This window comes from Apodemus sylvaticus, chromosome 1 (genome assembly GCF_947179515.1).
Source record: "Apodemus sylvaticus chromosome 1, mApoSyl1.1, whole genome shotgun sequence".
Taxonomy (NCBI): domain Eukaryota; kingdom Metazoa; phylum Chordata; class Mammalia; order Rodentia; family Muridae; genus Apodemus; species Apodemus sylvaticus.
In genome coordinates, this window is record NC_067472.1 from 141,494,551 (window position 1) to 141,519,562 (window position 25,012).

At 46.7% G+C, this 25,012-nt stretch overlaps 1 protein-coding gene across 1 annotated transcript in view; it reads right to left on the reverse strand.

Moving 5' to 3' along the window:
- Positions 1–1,804: 1,804 nt before the first annotated feature.
- Adamts17 (ADAM metallopeptidase with thrombospondin type 1 motif 17) overlaps positions 1,805–25,012 on the reverse strand; it is a 312,892-nt gene continuing 289,684 nt past the window's right edge. The window contains exons 22-23 of the mRNA XM_052161031.1: positions 6,212–6,389; positions 1,805–4,501 (exon numbers count right to left, since the gene is read on the reverse strand). Of these exons, the coding sequence (XP_052016991.1) occupies positions 4,335–4,501; positions 6,212–6,389 (345 nt within the window). The 3' untranslated portion in view covers positions 1,805–4,334. The remainder of the gene's footprint in view (positions 4,502–6,211; positions 6,390–25,012) is intronic.

Here is a 25,012-nt window from a genome sequence, read left to right on the forward strand (position 1 = left end):
GACACTGTAAGTTTTTAAAGCCTTGGGTCTTGGTGAAAGGTGGGTGAGCCTAAGCTACCTCATCACTGAGAGAACTAATGGGAAGGTCAGGAATGGGGTGCTACAGAAGCTAGTAAAGGGGGTGCTGCTGGGAGCTGGAGAGGTCTATAGTTGTCTAAGCAAGCTGACACTGGAAAGTCATTGGAAACCCATCAAAACCAACATCAGGGCAGAAGAGGGCATGAAAACCAGGGAGCAGGCACAGGGCTGTAAGGAGACAAGAGCAGAGGGGAGAACTTAGTGAGGTGTAGCCTTGGAGGACACTGAACACTGCCTCACTCTCAGACTGAAGTGGACACAGAGGCAGACAGATTTGTGCCTGGTGTGGGTGGGGAAGAGGGCTTTTGGTGTCTCGGGCAGAATGAGTGAGGGAGAGGAGGAGGGAGCGAGCGAGTGAGCACCACAGCCTCAGGTCTGAAAGCTCAACCAGCTCCCCAACAGTCCTCACTTCTTCCTCGAAGTTCCCGTAGCTTGTGCATTTGCTAGTGTGTGGTCTCTAGGCTGGTCTGCACAGCAGGACTGTGGGACCCCGCGAGGCCTTCCGGTTTTCTGTGTTCTGTACCAATGGCGCACCTTCATCCAACAAACCTGATAACACTGAGGCTACCCTACCCATCATTACATTTCTGCCTCCCTCTCCCACCAGAAGGCTCTGAGGAAGGAGACAGTTTCCCCAAGTGCTGGGGGGTGGGGGGGACGGTTCTGAGCGTGAACACTAACTATAGATTTCCTGGATCTGCGGTGTGAAAACGGTTGGTCCCTGGACTCGTGCAGAAGTTAAGTCCAATCTACAAGTTACAATGGTAATGGTTTTAAGAGGTAAGAATTTAGTCTGACTGTGGTGTCCTGGGCATTAGAGCCTTTGAGAGGTGATCAGGATTAGATAAGGTCATGGGGCAAAGCCACCCTCACTACATCCTGGCAGCTTCAGAAGAAGAGGGAACGAGGCTAGAGGAAACACACAAGCACACTTTGAGTTTCAGCAGGTGACGCTCTGTGCTGCCTTGGGAGCCAGCCAGTAGCAAAGCCGGTATCGGAACCTCTTCACCTCAGAACCTTGGATCCTCTGAACCGTGGGCCAACCTAAAGCTTTCTTTATAAAGTTACCTGCCTCAGGCATTTACAATAGCAATAAAAACTGGATTGGTAGACATAAAAACGGGTGGGTGGGTGGTGGTGGTGGGACTTTGAAAGTTTTTCTGGAAAAAAATTGTCTTTATTTGGTAAATTTTGAATGCTTTTTGACCTTAGTGAGTGCAGCAGGTGTGTGTGTGTGTGTGTGTGTGTCTTTCTCCCCACTCAAAGGGAATCTCTTTCCCGCCGCCCAGCTATGACATACTTGCTCCAAGCAGGCCCAGATGGGCTCCATGTGGCAGTCATAAAGACAGTGAGTGCAGGTGCTGTCCCTGTCCCCAGGTTGTTAGGGAAGTGAACAGGTATGGTGTGGCAAGGCCTTATGCTCTAGGGATGCCTGCAGTCCTGCCATTCAGCAGTCTAGTGAGGGAGTTGTTCCTCACTGGCACTGCCAGACCTTGGCATCCCCAGGCAGGGGAAAGGCCAGAGACTGAAGAATTTATTATTAGCATTCCCTTGGGGAGACGCAGGCCTCCGCCAGCACTGCATTTACTAGCTGGTGATCTCTTCCCTAAAACCACGTGACAGAAGCACCAGGCTACTGCTGCAGCAGGGAAGGACAGCAGCCCCTCCATCAGCCCCTGGGGACCAGCTTGTGTCTTTGACTTTCTATCCAGAGATCTTAACACTGTTATGGAAAAACATTTTTATTACACACGTTCAACTTGCTCCCATCAAAATAATGAGTTTTTCATGTCTAATGGCATCCGACGTTTGTTGTCTAGTCTGTGTTCTTTCATAACCAGCACAGCAAAGTAAGACAACACAAAACAGAACCCACAGATACAGTACTGAGTGTAAGTTAACTAGTGGGAACTATATACATTTGACTCTTAAAATGGGCAAAAGAGCAGAGGATTTGAGGTCGCCACCACGGCTCCTTTTCTGTGTTCTGATCTATCAAGCCACAGACAACGGCGAGTGGTTTGTCTTGCACCAGTGTGAATAGCACCATAAGACTGAGAGACGCTAGGGACACATATGCGGTTACAGTACTGGAGTGACAAGTGTGGGTTTAACCCAGGGACATCACCTTTGTGACCCCAGAGCTTCCATGGCAGGGTGAAATCGTGGTGGAGTTCAAAGTGACGCCAGCATCTGCTCAGAAAGCGCATGTGTGACGGGCTTAAGGTTTATGGTGTGAGGCTCCTTCAGGTGACAGATGGCTGGGGGGTGGGGCTTCGAGGCACCAGGGACAGTGCACACCCATGGGGACTTTCTCTGCCTAGGTGGGCCTCTGCAGATCCACAAGGAAAATTGCATGGCCTCCTGAGCCAATTATGCTGGTGTTCTCATTAATCTCTGGCTCCAAAATACGAATGCCTTTGGGTAAACTAACAGAAGCTGTTGGGCAGAGGGAACACGGACAGCACCTTCCCCTCCGCCTCTGAAGCTCCCTAGAATTTGTGGGTTTTCAAAATAGCCTGGAGAGTGTGCTGGTGACCAGGCCTGAGCTGGGGGCGGGGCAGTGTTAAGCAAGGCACTGGGGTGACAACCAGTGGGTTATTTCATCCTCACACTCTCAGAGCACCTAAGGAATCTTCTCAGCATTCCTTTCTCAGTTCAAGTAGAACCAAGCAAATTTCCTGCCACCCCGACCACCTCTCTGTGCTGGGCTAGTAAAAACCAAAACAGGACAAACCCCAAACAAAAGTCAAAACAGCACCAGTAATACATCAAGAAGCACTTGGAGATGATCCCCAGGAAACTGGCCCAAGTGAGAGCTTCCGTCTCACAAAGATGGGTCTCTCAAGGTAGTTTGTAAGCACCCACGAAAACCCTTAAGAGGCGGAGCAGAGCCAGCCTCCCGGGCAGCTGCGAGTCTATCCGCTGGCCTGCTCTAGGAGAGTCCAGTCTGGCACTTCTCTGACCTTCTGGAGATGGGAGAGTTCTGTGGTGAGGATGATGGCATGGGGATGGAAGAGAGGATCTTCTCCATCTTTCCATGCCATGCCCAGATGGGTCAACGACTACAGCTATAAGCAACGAAGGCTTGACGGACACACAGCCATTTCGGCCACGCGGTGTTCCTCCACAAGTCCTGGCACATCTTCCTTGTGTCTGGATACTGAAGTCAAGCCTTAGGCTGCAGAACCCAGGACTGACATGTGTCCTCAGATGTCCAATATGTCATCCAAACCTCAGAGGAAAGGCCAGTGTCAATGGCAAACTCCTTTGTCAAGTTGTAACATGTACACAAGGTACAGAGTCTTACAGAGTGCAGGCCAGGGTGGATGTACCTGGAGGCAGGGCTGTCACACCCCTGAGAAAGCTGAGGACACCTTTACATCAGGAAGCAGCCCATGGACCAGGTGCACGCCCCTTTTCATAGCACCTTGAAGAGAGGTCTCCTGTCTCCCTGCAGGATACCACAGCTGAGCTCTGAAAAGCAGATACCTTCCCAAACCCAGCTCTTTGGGAATGTTCTCCCACACAGGCGGTGTACAGAGCCATGCGACACTGGAGTTTCTTGTTGGTCTACTTGGACTTAAACTCTCAGGTGGGCAAGATTTCTAAGGCAGTTTCTAAGGATTTTTGAGACTATGTTTTTGAGATGGGCAGAGGCCAAGTCTTGATTCTTGTTTGTAGGAAGGCAGCTCATCCCTCTTCCAGAGAAGCCATTAGCAGAGGCTGGTTGATCAGAGCTTTGCTGACTTTCAGGACAGAGCCTTTTCTAATGTGGTATCTCATTTCCACAAAGCTACATCAAACTTGAGGAATTCAAATGTCAACAGAAAACTAGAACAGAAGCTCTAAATTCTCTCTCTCTCTCTCTCTCTCTCTCTCTCTCTCTCTCTCTCTCTCTCTCTGTGTGTGTGTGTGTGTGTAATTTTTATCTGCCAGAGGTGTCCCCCTTTGAGGTACATAGGAGCTTGAAAATTAAAATTATTTTATGACTCTTGTGTAGTTTTTCCTTAGAAAGCCATCCAGTGGCTGTTAACAATATATTAGGTTCAAAGGACTAAGGTAATGTCAATCCACTCTCTAGCTCTAGGCAACTGGATTCTTGAGGTGGCCTTATTGTGGGAGCAGAGGAGTGCTTGGGGCGGGGGTCCTGGCTGCAGGGCTGGTGTGCTTTTGGGTAGGGCGAGGGCTCTCCACTCACTAACTGCCATGCCTCAGACCTCCAGTCAGAGCACCGAGTAAGCACTCCGCTGTCGTCAGGAGCTTGGTGGAGAGGGCGGCTGGCGCATCTTATTTGCGTAGAAGTCTCTACAGGTCTGGCAGCAGCGCTGGTACCATCGCATGTCCTGGCAGAGGTTCTTCTCTCGGATGACCCGGCAGTACACCGTCCACTGGTCCCGTGTGCATTTGTAGGTCAGAGCGGCTAAGGGGACAGTGGGAAGAGCACAGGTATAGCGTCATGGCTGGATACCCAGAAGTGAGCCATTACCTTCAGCACACATTAGCCTCGCACAAGGTTATGGCACTCGAGGGCTATATGAATGGTATTTTCCTCCTACGGATCTATCTCTGCAGTCAGCCCAGTCCCCTGTCTGAGACTCCTGCTGCCTCTCCAGAGTAAGAGACACTAGACGACTGGCTCCTGAGCCTGGAGGAGCTGCTCTGTGATGGACGGACGGTACAGCTTCTGTCGGCATTTATAAAAACATGGTGATGTGGAACAGAGGCTATTTAAAAAAGGATCCACCAAAGCACCAAGCAGAAGGATAAACATGAGCCTCGAGTTTCCTTCAGGGTCTTAGTCCTTTAGCTAGAACGCCCTGCACTTAGGAGGTCCCTGAAAAGATACCAAGCAGACTTATGCTGGCCACAGATGTGGATGTAACCTCTCTAGGCTCAGCAGCTCCCCAGACTCAGATGGAAGCTGCTTAGAGCCCTTCCTGGCAGGCTCGGAGCTCCCTGTAGCATGGTATGTAGTATGTAGCATATAGTATGGTGGTGAATGTTGTTAACCTAACAGGAGCCTGGTTTGCTTAGGAGGCAAGCCTCTCGGCGGATCCATCAGGGAGTATCTAGCTGGGTTAACTGAGGTTGGAAGACTCATCCTGAATGTGGGTGGTACCATTCCATGCCTGGGGGCCTGACACGAATAAAAAGGAGAAAGCAAGCTGAGACCCAGCACCCGTCTCTCTGCCTCTCTGTGCCTAACAGCACAGTTATTGGTTTCACTGACAGTTCACCATGACTTCCCCACGATATGGTGTGTACCCTTAAAGCATAGCCAGAATAACCCCTTCCTTAACTTTCTGTGGACAGGTATTCATCAACTCATTACATGTTCCTCAGTTTATCCCAGTCACTGGCTAGACTGTGGATACATAAGCCGTCCTTTTCTGAGCACCAACAGTCAAAGTGCTTACAAAGAAATGTAACTGTTAGGGTTCTGTCCAAGCTCCACCCCACAGTTACCTGGCTGTTGCCAGGTAGGTCCGGCCCACTATAAAAGGGGCTGTTGCCACTCCTCTCTCTCTTGCTCTCTTCCTCTTGCCTCTCTTGCCCTCCTGGCCTCCTCCCTTCCCCCTTCCCTTCCCTCCCTCTCCATGTGCTCATGGCTGGCCTCTACTTCTCTCCTCTCTCCTCTCTGCCTTTCTCTGCCTCTTCTACCCTCTTAACTCCCCTCCCCATGCCTTGCATAAACTGTTCTATACTATATCATCGTGTGTCTGGCCCCTCAGGGGGAAGGGATGCCTCGGCATGGGCCCGCTGAGGCACACCCTTCCCCCACATGCTCATAGAACATATATTCTTACACTGCTTTTTCTTTCTACGATCACAACAGTAACCTTTCCACCCTGTCTGTGTGCAGACCCATCATGGCACAGAGGAGCCCATGGAGATATCCTGGAGGATCTTTCTAGAAAGAAGCACGGCTCTTCACCCAGCGCACACCCTGGTGCAGGATTGAGGTTATCTACCTGTGTTGGAAGAAGGGTGAGGGGGATGGTCAAACACCTCTGAACCTTCTTCAGCCCTAGCAAATGTCAGCCCCTTTAGCTTGCTCAAAGAAGATGGCTTTCTGGTTTACCACAGGGGAACAGTTCCACGTAGAGACTGGGGTCGGGGAGGTACTTACCAAGGCGAGGGGAGGTGATGGTGTTCACGTTGATCTTCTCATTGCAGACTTCCTGGTGGCACTGCCTGTAGGCTGCTGGCTTTGAGAGGCTGGGGCAGTCATTGCCATGGCGTCCGGTGACCTTGTGCATGCACTGGACCACTCGCGACTGGAGCCCCTTCCCGCAGGTGGATGAGCACTGCCAGAGACAGGGGCGGCATGGTCTATGAGGGTCTGTGGCTCCGGGGCATGTCTTTCCCACCGGCCTGCGCTATCTGCCTGTCAATGATGCTTAGCACCTGCTGGGAGAATGCTTCAGGACGACTTGCTTAATCCTAGCCGAAGCACATACAGAATCCCTAACCCCTCAGTGCCTGATAGAGGTAGTCGAGGCCTTGGTTAATCTGGATTGCCAACTTGATGGGATTTAGAATCACCATGGTAACACATCTTTGGGCATCTCGGGGAGGCAATAACGTCTAGGTTGGGCTGCGGTCCTGGACTGAGTGTGCTGAGCACCGGCGTTCATTGCTTCCTGTTTCCTGACTGTGGGTACCGTGTGACCAGCTACCTTTAACTCCTGTCATTGACTTTCCCACCTGAAACCTGAAACGTGACGTTGCTTTGGTCAGGTCTTTTGTCCCAGTGATGTCACTGACACAGAAGTGATTAGGTAAGGTCTGAGGACAGGCCACTCAGATGAGATTAGTGTCTTTATAAGAACACACAGACCATCTAAGTGAGGATGCCAACCAAGATTGCTCTCTGCAAACCAGGGGATATCAGCCCCATGTTTTGGTGACACTTTTGTAAACACAACTGCTCTACCAGTCTTTAAAAACACAGCACAGAACTATGATCAAGGGGAGATATTTGATAACGATAAACAATGTCTCTGGCTGTATCTACCACACACGACATTTAGAGTACAGTCCTACCTAGGAAAGAGTTATTGTCAATACCTTGTGTTTGCAGCATCTTGTGGCTGCAAGGGGAGTCCATGTCGCAGTGTGCCCTTGGCGCTGTATGGTTTATGAGCACGCCCTCCATGTTACACAAGGACCAATTTCCCTAACGGTGCTTTTCTGAGTCCTTCATGTTTAGTGCACACGACTCTATTTCCCAAGGTAGTTTGGTCCTCTCCTCAAACCTGGCCCCTTGGTTCTAACTCTCTCCAGGACTCTTGGAATCATTTCTCCACTAAGTTGGTTTCCTCCCAAGTAAAGAACCACAGCCACGTGCATACCTTGTTCATCTGGTGTCCCCAGAGCCCCCACTTCTCTGATTTATGGGGTACTGAGAACACTCTGCAAAACTTTAATATCGCCCAGGCTGCAGAGTAGCCCAGCTGGAGTTCATAACGACGCCCAGGGTAAGGGAAAAAAGGAACTCTCTCAGACTGCTGCGTGTGCAGAGAAAGCCAGGTGCTATCCTGATCAGTGTTTCCCGGAGTACCCCTGGAATAGTAGGAGGAGGGCCTTTCTGGGAGGTTATGGGAGTCATAGGCTCATAGAGGCATGGGTGGCACCATTTTGCCCACATGGGCACTGGCAGCTCCTGTTCAGAGGGGCTGCTGGGAGCTGGGGCGCTTTGCATTCCTGTCTAACAAGCAGGGTCATGCTGGTGTTTGCACTTTCAAGTATAAACATTCAAGGGAATGCTGCTTGGAAGGATCACCAATCTTCAAATCACAGAACATGTGGTAAAGTACAGGCAGCTCCCCACTGGGCCGCCACAGCATGTTCAAACCAGCTCAGACTCTCTCCCTGGCATGCAAGGCTAGCCCTACTCCTGGCTTCATGCCCAGTTCTGTATCCCAGACACACCCACCAGAGGTTTCTTGTGGCCTGGGGGAATTCATCCTACATCCCCAATGCAGATTTCTAGGTGCTAGCCTTAACCTCAGGAGTACCAGGGTACATGGATGTCTGAGGGGTGCTGAGGTCGTATAAGGAGATTCCTACTGACAGGGAGCCCTTGAACATGGGGTAGAGTAATGTATGTTTTAGAGTTATCTTGTAAGAAGCTAGGATTGGCTGCAGGGCTAACCTGGTAAGCTTTGAAAAAAAAAAAAATCCTGATGTCCTGACCTCTGCAAAAATATATCAGGGGAGACCATGGACATCACCTTTTTTATTTTCAAGTTCTTCAGGAGGACGCACTAGGTATCCAAAATTGTGAGCCCACGACTTAATCGGAGTTTCTATGCCATGTAGAAAAAGCAAAGGCCTCTTCCTATGAATCCATCACGGATTTATACCCAGCTAAGCCTAATTAAGCTGGAACGACAGCCGGCTGCAGCTTGTACTGCTGAATTTATGTATAGCTGACAGGTGTGCTCAGACGAGGCCATGACAGCCTCCCGTCAAAATCACGCTTAATGTTTTCGTAAGATCAAACTTCTCTGAGTTCAGGGGCTTCAAGGAGGCAATGCCTTCCCATATTTTGTAGCCAAAGTGCTATTTGGGAAAAGGCCACTCATCTGTGTGACCGATACCAAGGTTCATTGTAGGTCTTATGAAGACAGGCACAGGTTTAAAAATGAAAGAGGCAAAGCATTTAGCTCTCTACTCCTAGAGACAGGATCTCATAAATGCAAGGAAGACGGATGGTCTAAAAATGTATAAAGATCTCTTAGAAAAGTAATAGTCCCTGCAGAGTCCATTTGAATAAGGTCAGCGACAGGTCAGTGGCCCAGTCGGAGCAGTCAACTCACAGCAGAGCAAAGCCATACCCTGGAAGACACCATGTCTATGCGATGTCACACTAATTTGAAGACATCCCATAAGGTGACAAGTCAATCCATCAGAGAGCTAAGCCGGACCAGCAAATGCGAATATTCATGAAGGTGGAGCGTCCTAGCCAGCAGTGACTATGTGAGCCCTGACAAACAGCCCAGTCATCTCAGGGGAGATGGTGGCTCAGACAATGCAAATACCGCACTGCAGTGCACAGGATTGCTCTCTGATTCAGTGTTGAGCTCATAAGGCCCAGTTTAAAAACTCTATAGAAAGCAAATAGCGAAGCCCAGATGCCTAATACACAAGTTCAAATAATCAAGTTAGGTCCCTAGGACCCACATCTAGGAGACAACTCATCTCCCCGAGTTTCCTCTTACCTCCACGTGCATGCTATGATATGTGTGCCTGAGAGAGCGCACACAGACGCATGTATGTGCCCACACATAGTCATGTGACTTGTTCATAGGGCAATATTGCTATAATAGATATTCAGGTAAAACTGGTCACATAATTATGAAAGCACTCTGCTCCTGGGCCAAGCAGAATTGTGATTGCTGTACAGCCAATCTTAGGTTTGTGTTGAGTTCACGTGGATGGGCCTGTTTTTAGAAGACAGGGAGGGGTACCTGTACTAACCACAGCAGCGTGAGCATGCGTTTCTCCTCAGAACAAGGCTTGGACCACTCACATCCACCCACCCACAGTGTGCAGATACATTTGACAAGGACATTCTGAGGCTGATGCAGGCCCTGAGCTTGACAGAGGAAAGTTGGTCAGGTCAGCTGCCTTGTTCCCCAGGCGGAATCAGAGGCGGTACGGAATGGAGATCCGATGGGTGGTCAGGGATCACACAGTTCTAACACTCAGCATCTTTCTTAGCACATTTGATGGCTTTCAGTTTCCCAGTCTATAAAAAGACGCAAGAGCTTTGGGAAGCCTGCGGTGAATGATGTCTCTGAAGTTCTTGGACAAGGACATCTGCTCCTACGAGGCAGACCTGAGCTGGGCTCCCTTGTGGTGGAGGGGGCCCTGCAAAGCCTGCCCTCGGGAAGGACTTTACTTGAGTTTTGTCAGATTTTACCTGGAGTCCTAGAGGGCACTGTCCCCACAGCCAATGGTGCTCGAGGGCCTTCCTCTGCCTCAGATCACCTGCAAAAACTTTTGTGAACATTGAGACATTTGTTTATCCATCACTGGTTCACCCGGAGTCTGCCTCTCTGGTGATGCTGTCCCGTGTTTGAGAGGAGGAGTAGGATATAATCACATCATTTTTGTCCACAGGAGTGTGTTCTGATATGGAGGTTTGGAAGAAAGCATTGAGAATTTTACTGTGGAAGTTCTATATTGTTTCTGGGGTTAACTTCCCCCAGGTATTCTGTACTAAAGACTTCTCAGGAAATAAATAAGAATGGAGAATTCCCACTGATGACCTACACTGACTGTATTTTGATTTGAACCTGTCCCCTAAAGAGCCACATAGCTTATCTCTCTGCAGGGAGTCTATGGGGCAGATGTTTATCTTATCAGGGAGTGGCTGGTGGGAAATGGGCCTGCTGGGACCCTGCAGGAGTCTGGGATATTAGAGGTCTCAACAAACTTTAGAACTGCCATTATTTTTAGCTGCAAAGGCAGGACCAAGGACAAAGCAGCTGGCCTGCAGGCCGCGCAGCAGGTACACCCGGAGGTGGCCATCTTCCCTTGGTCCCTTGAGCTGTAGCTGTCAGTAGGCTCTAGCTCCTGGTTGACCCCTCAGCCAGATATCCAGGAGCACAATTAGGGGCTCTGGCAGAGAAGGAGCTGTTTCTGCCTGGCACCTTTCTGGGACCCCAGGCTCAAGTTACAGGAGAACAGAGACTCCTGTGAATTCCATTCTTGTGACCTCCCCTGAGGCCCTAGACTTAATTAAACACGGAAGAGATGACAGGCACTCCTGATAGCATCGAGTTCTGCCTCCAGCCTTGCTCAGAAAGCCATTTTTTTCAGGCTTTTACAATCTAAGCAAACACATCTATAAAAACAGATCTGGTCTTGTTTGACGCTCTCTCCAGGCTGTCCCCCTCCGACCCCCCTTTTAAAGTAGCTCATTTCATCAGCAGTTAATGTGGCTCCCCTAAACCGAGACAGAAGTAAAGCAGCCATAAATCCCTGAAGGAATGCTCATCCTCAGGACTGCTGGGGAAGGACAGTTCTCTTCCTGTTCCTTCTGGAACAAGCAGCTATAAAACACATTGTATGCTGCCTCAGGGAACACTGTCAGTGGGGCAGGAAGGGCCGGGATCAGAGATGCCACTGGCAGAAGTGCTGTCACGATAGCGAAATGACGATTTTATGGACTGGAGCCATGGTGGTACAGTGGTAGAGCATTTGCTTAGCATGCAGGAGGACAACCTGGCTTTCATCCTCCCCCCGCAGCATAATCAAAAAACAAAACAAGAAACCCAAAACACCCCACCACAACAGCAGAAGTCAGGATGCAGACCCACAAGACAAAAAAGGGAGATGAAGTGTGGATTTTTCTCATAGACTTTTAAAGGAAATTACAAAGGGTCTAGGAAAAAGGGATTTCTCTCTGGGTAGAGAGTTTTAGGCAAACAGGAGGAAACAGGTTACGAGACCCCCTTGTGACACTGTACAGCAACAGTATTGCTTGGTATCTTTCAAAAAACAGTAATTGTAATAGCCATTGCAGCAGGACCCGCCTACTGTGTACAGTGAACTGGGCTTAGGGATGTTCTAGTTAGTTCCCACACTGACAGCTAATAAACAGTAGCCTAACATGCTTAGCGCACAGTAGGTACTCAATAAATGCATCTGTAGAAAACCAGATGCCATCTTTTAGAGGCAGGGTGTAAGTCTTTAGCATAAAGACCACTCCAGCAGGGAGGAGTCAGTCCATTGCTGTTCAGTGGCCCTACCCTGGGGCACCGCCCTGGCAGGAAAGAACTCTTCTAAGCAGCTGTAACTAGCTGTAACCAACACGACATCCTAATGGGCTGCTTTCAGGACTCATTATTTTTAAAAATCTTCTGAGAGACATGGTATCCTGTGGGAACTTATTTGGAGTAGAGGAGTTCAGCTCAGGCTGCCCTGCCTGTACTGCTTCTGGGTAGACTGAGGCGGGAAGGAACTCCCAGGGCAGCAGGAAGCAGGTTCTGGATGGTAAAGATGGCGTAGGATCCCTGACAGTAGCTCCACTTTCTCTGTGTCTGGAAGGCTGGTGAATGTCAGAAGTCCCTCAAAGGCTCTCCTGACAGGTTTCCCTTCAGACTTGTCAGGAACAGAATAAACTGGGACAGCTGTTGAAACCTGAAAGAGCTGGTCTGGACAGTAATGACAGTCCTCGTGCTAACTCTGCCGTGGAAGGAAAACTTAGAGGCAAGCACTCACGCATACCCTCCTCCTTCAGCTTGGCTTGGCTTCCAGAGACTCCCCTAACTCTGAATGTGTAACCTGACACCCCAATTCAGGGTGGGTCTTTCCAGTCAGGAAGCCTGAAACCACAGTTAGCACCTGCTGATCTGCAAGATCCTCAGAGGTTGGTGGCTCTAAGTCTCTCCTCTGAGGGCAGAGGATCCCCATTATCACTGTCCTCTCCATCCTTAGAAGTGGGGAGACATGGAACCCCAAGGAAAGCTGCAGACAGGCTAGAAACCAACATGAGCCTCAATTTCTGCATCTAGGAACCTGGGGCCGATGGCTGTGAGGGTCAAACAGGGTCATATGAGTGGATGAACTCTGCCAAGGACTCTGCCCAAATGTATGATCTTCCACCGGCACCTCATCCAGGACTTCCCAAGACAGGGGTTTGCACAGTAGCATTTATCCTTTATTCTGCTCTTGGGGCTTAGCATATCTTCGTGCTGGTCAGGAGGCCCTGAAGGCACAAGGAAAGGCCTACCATTGCATCTCCATGGGTGGGCCTGGGATCCAGTGCAGGGCAGAGGCTCAGGAAGTGCTGGCTGAGTCACAGTGAGGTGGCCACAGGTCCACAGAAAGTAGAGACCCCAGCAAGCAGAGGCTCAGAAGGGGTAGGGGGCAGAAGAGCTTTCTGTAAGTTCCCCTCACTTGACAATGTTTGCTCATTTCTAAGGCCACCATGGCTCTCAGCCCAGCTCACCCTGTCAGGAGCACAGGAGAGTGAGTGTCTAACAGCTCCATGCCCGGAAGCATCCTGACCACAGTGTTTGTGTGAATGCTGGAGCGGAGCAGTAAGCTCCTCTTCTTCCTCCTGGGATCACTGCTGGCTAGTGGTGGTTTTGTTTGTTTGTTTGTTTTTAAACTTTTTATTGTTTTTTTGTTTTTTGGGGGGGTGTTCCTTGTACATTCCTTATACATGACTCTAATAAAGGATTGGCTGCTTGTTGGAATCCAGCTCATAGAGAGCCTCTAGCCTCTCCCAGACTCAGAGCACTGAGGGGCCCAGCTGCTCTCAACGATGTTGTAACTGTACATAGCATAAGGTCCAAAGTGGCTTCCTAATAGCAGGGCTGCTGACATTGCTAAATGACAGTCTAGGCTCAGCTCAGGCTGCACTCGGATTGGTAAACAGAAGGATTACCATCTGAACTCAGCATTCCTCAGAAACCCTGTGAAGTGGGTTTCTGATTGTCAGGAAAAAGTTACTTCCCAGCCCCTCCCACCTTCTAGCCGACTAGTTCTGTCAGTGGGACATCTAGCTCCCTGTTCTACAGCTCAGGACATTCTGGCTTATACACCTTATCTCACCACAACATCCATCCTTAAAACCATGAAGGCTTCCCCCACAGTTTGCTGTTCTATCTGCCCCCAAGACACAGCCTGGTGGGACACACCCAGGAACACTGGAGCTCTGACACACTCAAGATCACATCTGAGGCCACAACATCTTTCCCAACATCCAGCATAACTGGGACCCCTCCCTACAGGAGCCAGGAGTCCCCCACCCCAGCCCCCCTCACAGCCAAAGGCAGGGGTTTCTTTCAGCTTGCACCTGTGCCTGGAACAAACCCAGGGCTGTGGCTCCCCACACACCCCTGCAACACCCAGACAAATCTTGATTCCCAGGAGCTCTGACACACCCAGTATCACAGAATCTCAGAATCACAGAGACAGCTGGATCCTAAGGAGTTCTGACATAACTAGAGTCACAGGAGGGGCAGGCTGTAGTCAGAGACATCAAGGGCAGGTAGCACTAGAGATAACCAGATGGCAAGAGGCAAGCTCAAGAACATAAGCAACAGAAACCAAGGCTACTTAGCATTATCAGAACCCAGTTCTCCCTACTACAGCAAGTCCTGGATACCCCATCACACTGGCAAAGCAAGATTTGAATTTAAATCTTGCTTCTCATCTCATGCTGATGATAGAGGACTTTAAGAAGGACGTAAATAACTCATTTAAAGAAAAACAGGAGAAGACTGGTAAACAGGTAGAAGCCCTTAAAGAGGAAACACAAAAATCCCTTCAAGAATTACTGGAAAACACAACCAAACAGGTGAAGGAATTGAACAAAACGATCCAGGATCTAAAAATGAAAAAATAAAAAAATAAAAAAAATTACAAAGGGAGACAACCCTGGAGATAGAAAACCTAGGAAGGAGATCAGGAATCATAAATGCAAACATCATGAACAGAATACAAGAGATAGAAGAGAGAATCTCAGGTGCAGAAGATACCATAGAAAACATTGACACAACACTCAAAGAAAATGTGAAATGTAAAAAGCTCCTATTCCAAAAACACCCAGAAAATCCAGGACACAATGAGAAAACCAAACCTAAGGATTATAGGTATAGAAGAGAGCAAAGATTCCCATCTTAAAGGATCAGGAAATATCTTCAACAAAATTATATAAGAAAACTTCCCTAACCTAGAGAAAGAGATGCCATGAACATACAAGAAGCCTTCAGAACTCCAAACAGACTGGACCAGAAAACAAATTTCTCCTGTAACATAATAATCAAAACACCAAATGCGCAAAACAAAGAAAAATATTAAAAGCAGTAAGAGGAAAAGGTCAAGTAATATATAAAGGGAGACCTATCAGAATTGTACCAGACTTCTTGCCACAGACTATAAAAGCCAGAAGATCCTGGACAGATGTCATACAGACCCCAAGAGAACACAAATGCCAGCCCTGGCTACTACACCCAGCAAAACTCTTAATTATCATAGATGGAGAAACCAAGATATTCCATGACAAAACCAAATTTACACAGTATCTTTCCACAAATCCAGCCCTACAAAGGATAATAGATGGAAAATGCCAACACAAGGAGGGAGGGAACTACACCCTAGAAAAAGCAAGAAAGTAATCTTCTTTCAACAAACCCAAAAGAAGATAGCCACATAAACATAATTCCACCTCTAACAATAAAAATAACAGGAAGCAACTGCCACTTTTCCTTAATATCTTTTAACATCAATGGACTTAATTCCACAATAAAAAGACATAGACTAACAGACTGGATATGTAAACAGGACCTGGTATTTTGCTGGATACAGGAAACACACCTCAGTAACAAAGATAGACACTACCTCAGAGTAAAAGGCTGGAAAAAAATTTCTAAGCAAATGGTCCCAAGAAACAAGCTGCAGTAGCCATTCTAATATCAAATAAAATTGACTTTCAACCCAAATTTATCAAAAAAGATAAGGAAGGTCATTTCATACTCATCAAAAGGAAAATTTACCAAGATGAACTCTCAATTCTGAACATCTATGCTTCAAATAATGCCCAAGGTATTCACAGACCACATGAAGGTCAAGAAAAAGGAAGATGGAAGTGTGGATGCTTCTGTCCTTCTTAGAAGGGGGAATAAAATACTCATGGGAGGAAATGTGGAGACAAAGTATGGAGCAGAGACTGTAGGAAAGGCCATCCAGAGACTGCCCCATCTGGGGATCCATCCCATATACAGTCATTAATTCCAGACACTATTGTGCTTTTCGACAGGAGTCTGATATAGCTGTCTCCTGAGAGGCTTTGCCAATGCCTGACAAATACAGAGGTGGATACTCACAGCCAACCATTGGACAGAGCACCGGGTCCCCAGTGGAGGAGTTAGAGAAATGACTGAAAGAGCTGCAGGGGTTTGCAATCCCATAGGAAAAACAACATTATCAACCAACCAGACCCCCCAGAGCACCCAAGGACTAAACCACCAACCAAAGAGTACATATGGAGGGACCCATGGCTCCAGCTGCATATGTAGCAGAGGATGGCCTTGTTGGGCATCAGTGGGAGGAGAGGCCCTGTGAAGGTTAGATGCTCTAGTGTAGGGGATGGTTGGGGAAACACCCTCATAGAAGCAGGGGGAAGGGGGATGGGATAGGGAGTTTGGGAGGTCAGGAAAGGGGATAACAATTGAAATGTAAATAAAGAAAATATCCAATTAAAAAAAAAAGACACAGGCTGACAGTTTTGAACCCCCAGAAAACCTTTCTTTTTACCCAGGGAGTGGGCTTGTTTGGTAGTTTCATGGGAGAGAGATATTACCTGCCCTCTAAAATCGTGGTCCCTCCTAACTGAACCGAACCATTGGTTTGACCCTCCTGGATGTGGATAATTTGCCTATGCAGGTTTCAGTCAGCTACCACATTCAACGCTAAGGTTTGAGTCTATCTCTTCTGCTGCTTCTCTTCTCCACCTGCTACCCACTCACTTCTCCTGGCCTGCTGGGTACATGTCCTCTCAGAGCTGCCTACTCTGTCTCTTCCTCACAGAAGCTCACTATGCACTCCTGGGAACCTCCTCACATGGAAAGGGACACTGTCCACCGTGTCCATGCCTCACTGACAAATCCCTGGGGGACTGAGACACTGTTCAATGGCATGTCACCCTCCCTGTGCCTTTGGTGCCTTTCTGTTGGAATCCTACCTTTGCTGGGACTCCTATCGATGGCCCCTTTCCTCAGTCTTTTCCACCTCCTGATTGCTATGCTCCCCGTTCTTCCAGGATCTTTCTCTTCCTCTCTTTCTCTTCCATGTGCTCTTCTCCTTTCAGATTAGACTGTTGACTCCTCTCTCCTGCTTTCCCTAATCTCTTCCCCCTCAGACTCAGACACCATTAAATGACGCTGCCTTATTTTTACTGCAGATATGGCTTGGCCTCCAAGCTTCGCAGTCAGTCAGTCAGGCTCAGTGGCCAGGAAACTGCACATCCGATTTCCGAATTCTTACAGGTTGCGGCAACTTCTGCTGCGACATAAGCAAACGATTCCAAAAGCTCTTATCTCCAAGCCTTCTTTGTTCTTAGCTTTCACCTTTGCTCTCTGCTCCTCTCCCTTTCTCGGATCCCTGGGTCCAGTCTTGCAGAGATTCAAATGTCTTTTGGGCATGGATAATATTGAAAGAATTGTCACATGCTGTTTCAGTCTACTAAAAAGCTGGCTCTTAAGATGACATTTGGTTTGCCCACATTAGACCCGAGCATGTTACCTCTAAAGCCTTTGTCCTGGACCACTTAGTCACCTGACTCTGACAGGGAGAAAACAAACAAACAAATAGCAAAGCCCAGGAAAAAGACATTATATTTTGAGAACAACCAGGAGGTAAACAAGTTCCAATAGAAGTTTCTGATGGCTACATATAATCACACATGTTTAGCTCTGAATACTCTGACCCAATTTCTTGGTTTTGTTTCCTAAATTGTTCCCCTACTTAAAGTTACTGATGTCTTTAAAGCTTTTGCTGAGATGAAGCTTTCTTTATTGCAGGACTTGTAGACCACTGGAGATATCATTTAAACAAAAAGTCTGTAATATGTAAAATCCCAAACAGAAAAGTTACCTTAAAAATTGAAGCAAAAGAGGTTAATAGTTAAAAATCTCTATATAGGTAATTTCTATTTGCTATAGCATACTATATATGTAACTTGGATATAACTTTTGTTTAGGGAAAAATAGATTTTTTTTTATTTGACTAAGGAGACAATGTCAGACCTCTAAGATGGTTTATCTTATTTTATTTTCACTAGACTAATTAGGCAACACCATACCTCTAAGATTTTTTGGATAAGGTTTATAATTTCCTAAGGTTAACAGAAACTGACTTAAAGATATATGTCTAACCATTTTTGTCTTTGCTAATATGGTTAAGCTTAAGCTATTTGGAGAACTGAGTTATATAAAGATGATATTTTATAAAATGTATATTATAAAGGATCAGGAAAATGAGGTTCCTAGTATCTCTGTGGAATGTATTTATTGTTTAAAGTTTATTTTTATTTTTATTTTTTTGTTTAAAGTTTATTTTTATATTAAAGCATCTTTTATTCAAAACTTATAAATTTTAAGGCACAAATTTAACAGAGATAAACTTAGGAATCCTTATAAGCTGGGAAAGATAATTAAAACATAAAAGTTAATGGTCTGTCACCCTATAAATTATCAAATTTAATGTGCTCAGAACTATGTTTGTAGTCATGCTAAGTATTTATGCAATTTATTTATGGAAACAAACTTGGAGAGAAAGACCAAATTATATCTTCCATTATATATAGTCTTTTGTGTATTGTTGTTAATGTTAAGCGTGAGGCAAGTAACTGAAAACAAGTTTAAAGTAAACTTAAAGTCTCTTTAGTGTAAATAGTATTCAAAATCAGATATATTAAAGAACTTAAGAGGCCAGTTGACAGCCCTAAACCCCTCAGAGAGACCTGAGTATGGCATTTAAGGTGTGTCATGGGAGAGAGAAGCAGGAAAAGATGGAAAAGGCTTCCTATAACGAACAGAAATACCAGATTCTCACAGCTACCTCCAAAGAAGACAGGGTACCGGTGGATTCCACCTTGAGCCTGCTTCAAATGTGTCTATAGAATTCACTGGGCAAAGAACTGCACTTTCCCTCACTCACCCCTAGGACCCACGGAAAGTATGGTCAGACTGGACACTGGAAGCCTGACTGTCCCCCACTTTGCCTTGCCAAGGTTGGTCACTCTCCCAAGTTCCTCCTCTACAGGAAAATCTCTCAGATCTGCTTTGGAACCTTGGCACCCAACATCTCCATCAAGATGGCCATGGAAGATCCCAGGTTAACTATCTAGATCAGTGGGTAAGACTGTAATTTTTAATTGATATGGAAGCTACTTGATCCATATTTTTTGTATATTCTGGTGAAACTTATCCTTACCTAAGTCTCTTGAATAAAAACCCGTCAAGGTCAGCATGCCGAAGAATGGGAATTGATCCATCCTTGTCTCCTTGTACTAAGCTCAACTCCAAATGGATCAAGGACCTCCACATAAAGCCAGACACTCTGAAGCTAATAGAAAAGAAACTGGGGAAGACCCTTGAGGACATCGGTACAGGGGGAAAGTTCCTGAACAGAACACCAATAGCTTATGCTCTAAGATCAAGAATTGACAAATGGGACCTCATAAAATTACAAAGTTTCTGTACGGCAAAGGACACCATCAAAAGGGCAAATCAGCAACCAACAAATTGGGAAAAAATCTTCACCAACCCTACATCAGATAGAGGGCTAATATCCAATATATATAAAGAACTCAAGAAGTTAGACTCCAGAAAACCAAACAACCCTATTAAAAAAATGGAGTACAGAGTTAAACAAAGAATTTTCACCTGAAGAACTTTGGATGGTGGAGAAGCATCTTAAAAAATGCTCAACTTCATTAGTCATTAGGGAAATGCAAATCAAAACAACCCTGAGATTTCACCTTACACCAGTCAGAATGGCTAATATTAAAAATTCAGGAGACAGCAGATGTTGACGAGGATGTGGAGAAAGATGAACACTCCTCCACTGCTGGTGGGGTTGCAAATTGGTACAACCACTCTGGAAATCAGTCTGGCGGTTTCTCCGAAAACTGGGCACCTCACTTCCAGAAGATCCTGCTATACCACTCCTAGGCATATACCCAGAAGATGCCCCAGCATGTAATAAGGATACATGTTCCACTATGTTCATAGTAGCCCTATTTATAATTGCCAGAAGCTGGAAAGAACCCAGGTATCCCTCAACAGAAGAGTGGATGCAAAAAATGTGGTATATACAATGGAGTACTATTCAGCCATTAGAAACAATGAATTCATGAAATTCTTAGGCAAATGGATGGAGCTGGAGAACATCATACTAAGTGAGGTAACCCAGACTCAAAAGATGAATCATGGTATGCACTCACTAATAAGTGGATATTAACCTAGAAAACTGGAATACCAAAAACATAATCCAGACATCAAATGAGGTAGAAGAAGAACGGAGGAGTGGCCCCTTGTTCTCGAAAGACTCAGTGAAGCAGTATAGGGTAAAACCAGAACAGGGAAGTGGGAAGGGTTGGGTGGGAAAACAGGGGGAGGGAAGGGGGCTGATGGGACTTTCGGGGAATGGGGGGGTCTAGAAAAGGGGAAATCATTTGAAATGTAAATAAAAAAATATATCGGAAAAAAAAAACATCAAAACTGAGGCTCAGTTACCTGCCAGTTTAAGTTGGTTTCAATTCTAAAAGTCAAGCTCCAATGACAATTTAAAAAGGACTTGCTTTTTGTCTTAGTTAGGGTTTTACTGCTATAAACAGACACCATGACCAATGCAACACTCATAAGGACAACATTTAATTGGGGCTAGCTTACAGGTTCAGAGGTTCAGTCCATTATCATCAAGGCAGGAGCATGGCAGCATCCAGGCAGGAATGGTTGTTGGAAGAGCTGAGATTTTTATCTGCAAGCTGCTAGTGGAAGACTGACTTCCAGGCAGCTAGGATGAGGGTCTTAAAGCCCATGCCCACAGTGACACACCCACTCCAGCAAGGTCACACCTCCTAATAGTGCCACTCCCTAGTACCAAACATATACAAACCATAACACTTTTCAATGGCTGCTGTCAATAATCATGCACCTATACCCATATAAGTGATTGAATATTTCTAGATGGAAAGGTGTTGTAGATGGTTCTAATGCTATTTGTATTAATTCTGCTCTCCAAATCACATGGGAATCTGCATGTCCAGACGCTGAGGGTCCCTGCCCCCAGTTGGCTCTAATTAGTAAATAAAGTTTCCAGTTTCAATGGCTAGGCAGGGAGACAGAGGCAGGACTTTAGATTTCCCCAGACCCTGGGGAGAAGGAAAGTTTAGAATCGCCATGATGGAGAAGCAGAAGGATCAAGCCTGGGAGCTGCCAGAGAGAAAGCATAAATATGTAAGAGTTAGGGTAGAGGGGCCCCAGGGCCCCTTCTCCTGATTGGGACTAGGGTAGAAGAGATGGAATATGGATTTTAGAAAGAAATCATTCAGGAATATCAGAGGGGAGAGTGTGCTAGCCATGGGGAGGTTTGGAAATGTCCAACCATTGTGCTGTTTAAGGCAAATGTAAATACAAGGTTGCATGTGTATGTGGTTTTCATTTGTGAATTGAAACATTTGGGCAGATGTAGAGGAGGCTCGTGTACCTGCTGGGTTGTTTAGAGCAGTTTAACTCACTACTGCTACAGAAAGGAATGACAAAGTCTAAAGATTAAGATGGCTAGATGTTTCCAGAGTGGACAGAAGAAGAAAAAATAGGTTTATACAAGTAGTGACGGTTTGAGGAAGTGATTTAAGGTATTTGAGAAATGAGGCTTACAGCTGATACATATAGTATTAAGACTTCAAAATTTAACATATTAACCAATAAAATTCTGGTAAGTTATTAATCTAGTCTTAGTAACAGTTATAAGTACTGTCTGCTATAGCTTTTTCAAAAATAATTAAAATTATTCTTGTCAGAGGCTCATTTTTTTTCCTTAGATACAGACTTTTTTTTAAGTGCTTCTCATTGTGCTGGAAATAGCTCTGTGTAATTCATATCTGCCCAGTTCTGTTAAGGTGGGGGTAGGAGGACGGCAGGCAGAAGAAAGAATATTCATACTTCTGTCCCAGATTTGTCTTTCTGGCCTTCAAGTTCCTCGTGCCTTTGGTTCTCTTTCCTGCTAGGATATTTCTGTCTTATCACTGATGAGAGTTCATGTCTGTATTGATAACTTCTCAGGCTTTAATTTTGCTATATCTCGAGACACAAGTCTGCTCCAACTATTTGTAGACATTTACAAATGGTGTTCTCTACCAGGAGGACTCCAATGTGGGTTATAACAGACAAGGGTCTTGCTGATAGATCTAAACCTTTTATCACTTTCTGTCAACTTCACAATTTCATGTAAGCATCAGGGCGTCATGGCTTGGACCCACCTATCACAGCTCAAGTTGATAAGTTCACTTGTCAGTCAATGGGGCTGCCAAAGCTTAAGCTGCCCTACCTACAGCCTTTCCATGAGGGAGGATGGGCGCTTTCCTCCTTGCACTGGTGGATGTTCTGTCTTCCCGACCTTCCAGGAAGTGCCAGGCCTGGAAGTTTCAAATAGAGGTTTGAAATAAAGACCTTTTCTAGGTTCCACAGCCTGTAACTACCACATAGATGTTCACTCAGCTGGCAGACAGCATCCAGGAGTAAATCTTGGCACTAAGGCTGCTCCCAACCCAGCTCATCTCATTAGCTTTGGTGGGTCTACAAAACCGGGAAGCCCTCAATTTGTTGACAGCCAAAACGGAGACCCTTGCCTCTTCCCCAGTGAAGAACGTTGTTACCATGTGAAGCAGCAGGGCCAGGGAGAGAAGATTAAAGACATGTAGGAGCTGGACCACACAGCAATGCTTCCAGGGGCTAACTCCTATGTGGGACTCTCCCTCTGGTCTCCTGTGGATGGAGAACCTGGATCCCTCCAGTTCCTTGGCCCACCGATATCCATCTTTCTTGTAATACTGATTGTTCCCTGTTTCATCAGGTTCTTTCAGTGTTGGGAAACCCTACTACTAATCTCACAGTCCACCATGACCAGACAGCTCCGTGAGCTTGGCACAGGACGCGGAAGCCTCCCTTTTGCAGAGGGGCTTCCTCTTCTCCTTCTGACCTTATCTGGGGAGCCTGGCCTCCATCCACATCCTCTATCTGAGGAATGCCATGCAGTTCTTGTCAAAGTCACAGGTTCAAGGCCCTTTCTCCTGGTAAGAGCTTGCCTAGCCAGCACCTGGAAATGCCTCTCCATGCAACTGAGGCATTCCCAAGACCTTAAGTTCCAGCCAATGTAAATTCACCTGAAAAAACCCTTCCCACCCTTGAAGGTTTCTACAGCCCTCCTTCACCCCAAATAAAATATATATGCATAGGCTGCTTCAGTGAGTATCATCTAAGAGAACTGTTTCATATCCAGAGGGAGGAAGCTGAACTCGGAACCACGTTCAGGAGAGAACTGGTAAAATAACCCAAGGTAAACCAGCTGCTTCTGATAGAATCTCTCCAGGGCTCCTGCAATAGCTTGCCTGTCTGACTCCCCACCACTGACTGGCATTCCAGCCTTTTAAAGAACGCCCTCACGCCATCTCCATTCAGAAGTAGCTAGATCAGTACAGTTGGTCTTCACAATAAACAGAAGGCTGCAGTGTTAGGTCCAAAGTGGGCCCCCAAATGGCAGTGCTGCTGACACTGTCCTAGATGACATCCCGGGCTCAGCTCAGGCTGCACTGTGGTAACTAGAAGGATTACCCCCATAACTCAGCATCCCTCAGAAATGCTGTGAAGTGGGTTTCTGTTTGTCAAGAAAAGCCATTATTCGTTATTCCCACCTCCTCCCCCCATAGCCAACTAACTCCAACAATGGGGCATCTTGGTGTCCTATTAGTCCAAATAAACTTGTAAAGATCAAAATCCCTACACCAGCTCTCAGGCTGTTGTGGCCCATGATCCAGCCCCTTCCCCCACTACTACTAGTTCCCAGCTGTCCACCTTGTGCACCTCCCCCACCACAACCTTGAAACCTCCTTGAAATTGGAAAGGCTTTCCCCTTGCACGGCCTGGCAGTTCTGAGCCCCCAATAAACCTTTCTTTTTACCCACAGGGTTGTCTACTTTGGTGATTTCTTTACATATGGGTGGTTATCCTTAGGTCTGCAGGTGTGTGGTTTGCCCCACCTATCACCTCCCTGGAACAGACTTACTTCTTGACAGCACTTGGGCAGAAGGGACCGAAGACTGTTTGGGCAGGAAGACACATCTCTGAAAGCCCCTGCCACAACTTATTCTCAGTACCTGCTGTGAAGATGTTACCTCCCATCAATTATGGGGTCCTACTGATATGAGGAGGCTAGGACGACTCAGAGCAATAGTCTTCTGTTTTTTGTCTAGTTTGCTTGCTTATTAATTAGTCATAGGAAAATAGTAGCATCCACATCCACTGTTCCAGTCACCCGGAGAGGGAGGTCAGGGGTCCCACCTTTCTTTGCCTAAGGCATACAAGGAAAACCAGTGGAAAAATTCTATCTGGATGGGGGATGTTCTTAGCCCCCATCCCCAATGATGGCAGCATCAGAGAAGGTGGTGGGGTAGATAGCTTTTGGGGTAGTTCTTGAATCACATCTACGCCCTTTCAACTCGATTTTGTTCCCAGCTGATCCTGTATACACATGTAATTTAGTATTTCTGGGTTCTGATCTGTCTGTGCGATCTGGCATGATGGCTGCTTCTCTGATACTGCCATCATCGGAGACGGGGACTGGGAACATCCCCCATGGAATTAAATCACTGTAGGGCTGTGGGCAGGCCATGCTCTGCACAGACCTGCTTGTGGCTGGGTTGGGGTAGCTGATTCACACACACACACACACACACACACACACACACACACACACACACACACATATACACACAGAGTCACTCAGCCTGTAAACTAGCCACAATCTGGGGAGGTCATTACATTCTATAGATCCTTGTTGTCAGGGACAACTGACCAAGCTGGCTATGTCAAGGTGAGCACTCTAGTCTCCCTAAAAGTTGCTCTGAAAACCCAGGAAGCACTCATCCACCAAGCAATGGCTAGGAAGGGGGACATCTGATGTCTGCCTCCCAAGACAGGCAGGTGAGGACCTGCAAGTTTGAGGGATACTGTGTTAATTAGCATCCTCAGGCAGGGAGGGAAGTAAGATCCATGGAAGAGGGAACCACAGGACCAGTGAGGTTGCAGAGCTCCACAGCACTCTGGGATCCTTTCTTGGGCTCTTTCTAATCATCGTTGGTGCTTCGCTACTCTTTATAGCAGAAAGTCAAAGTCCTCAAGAA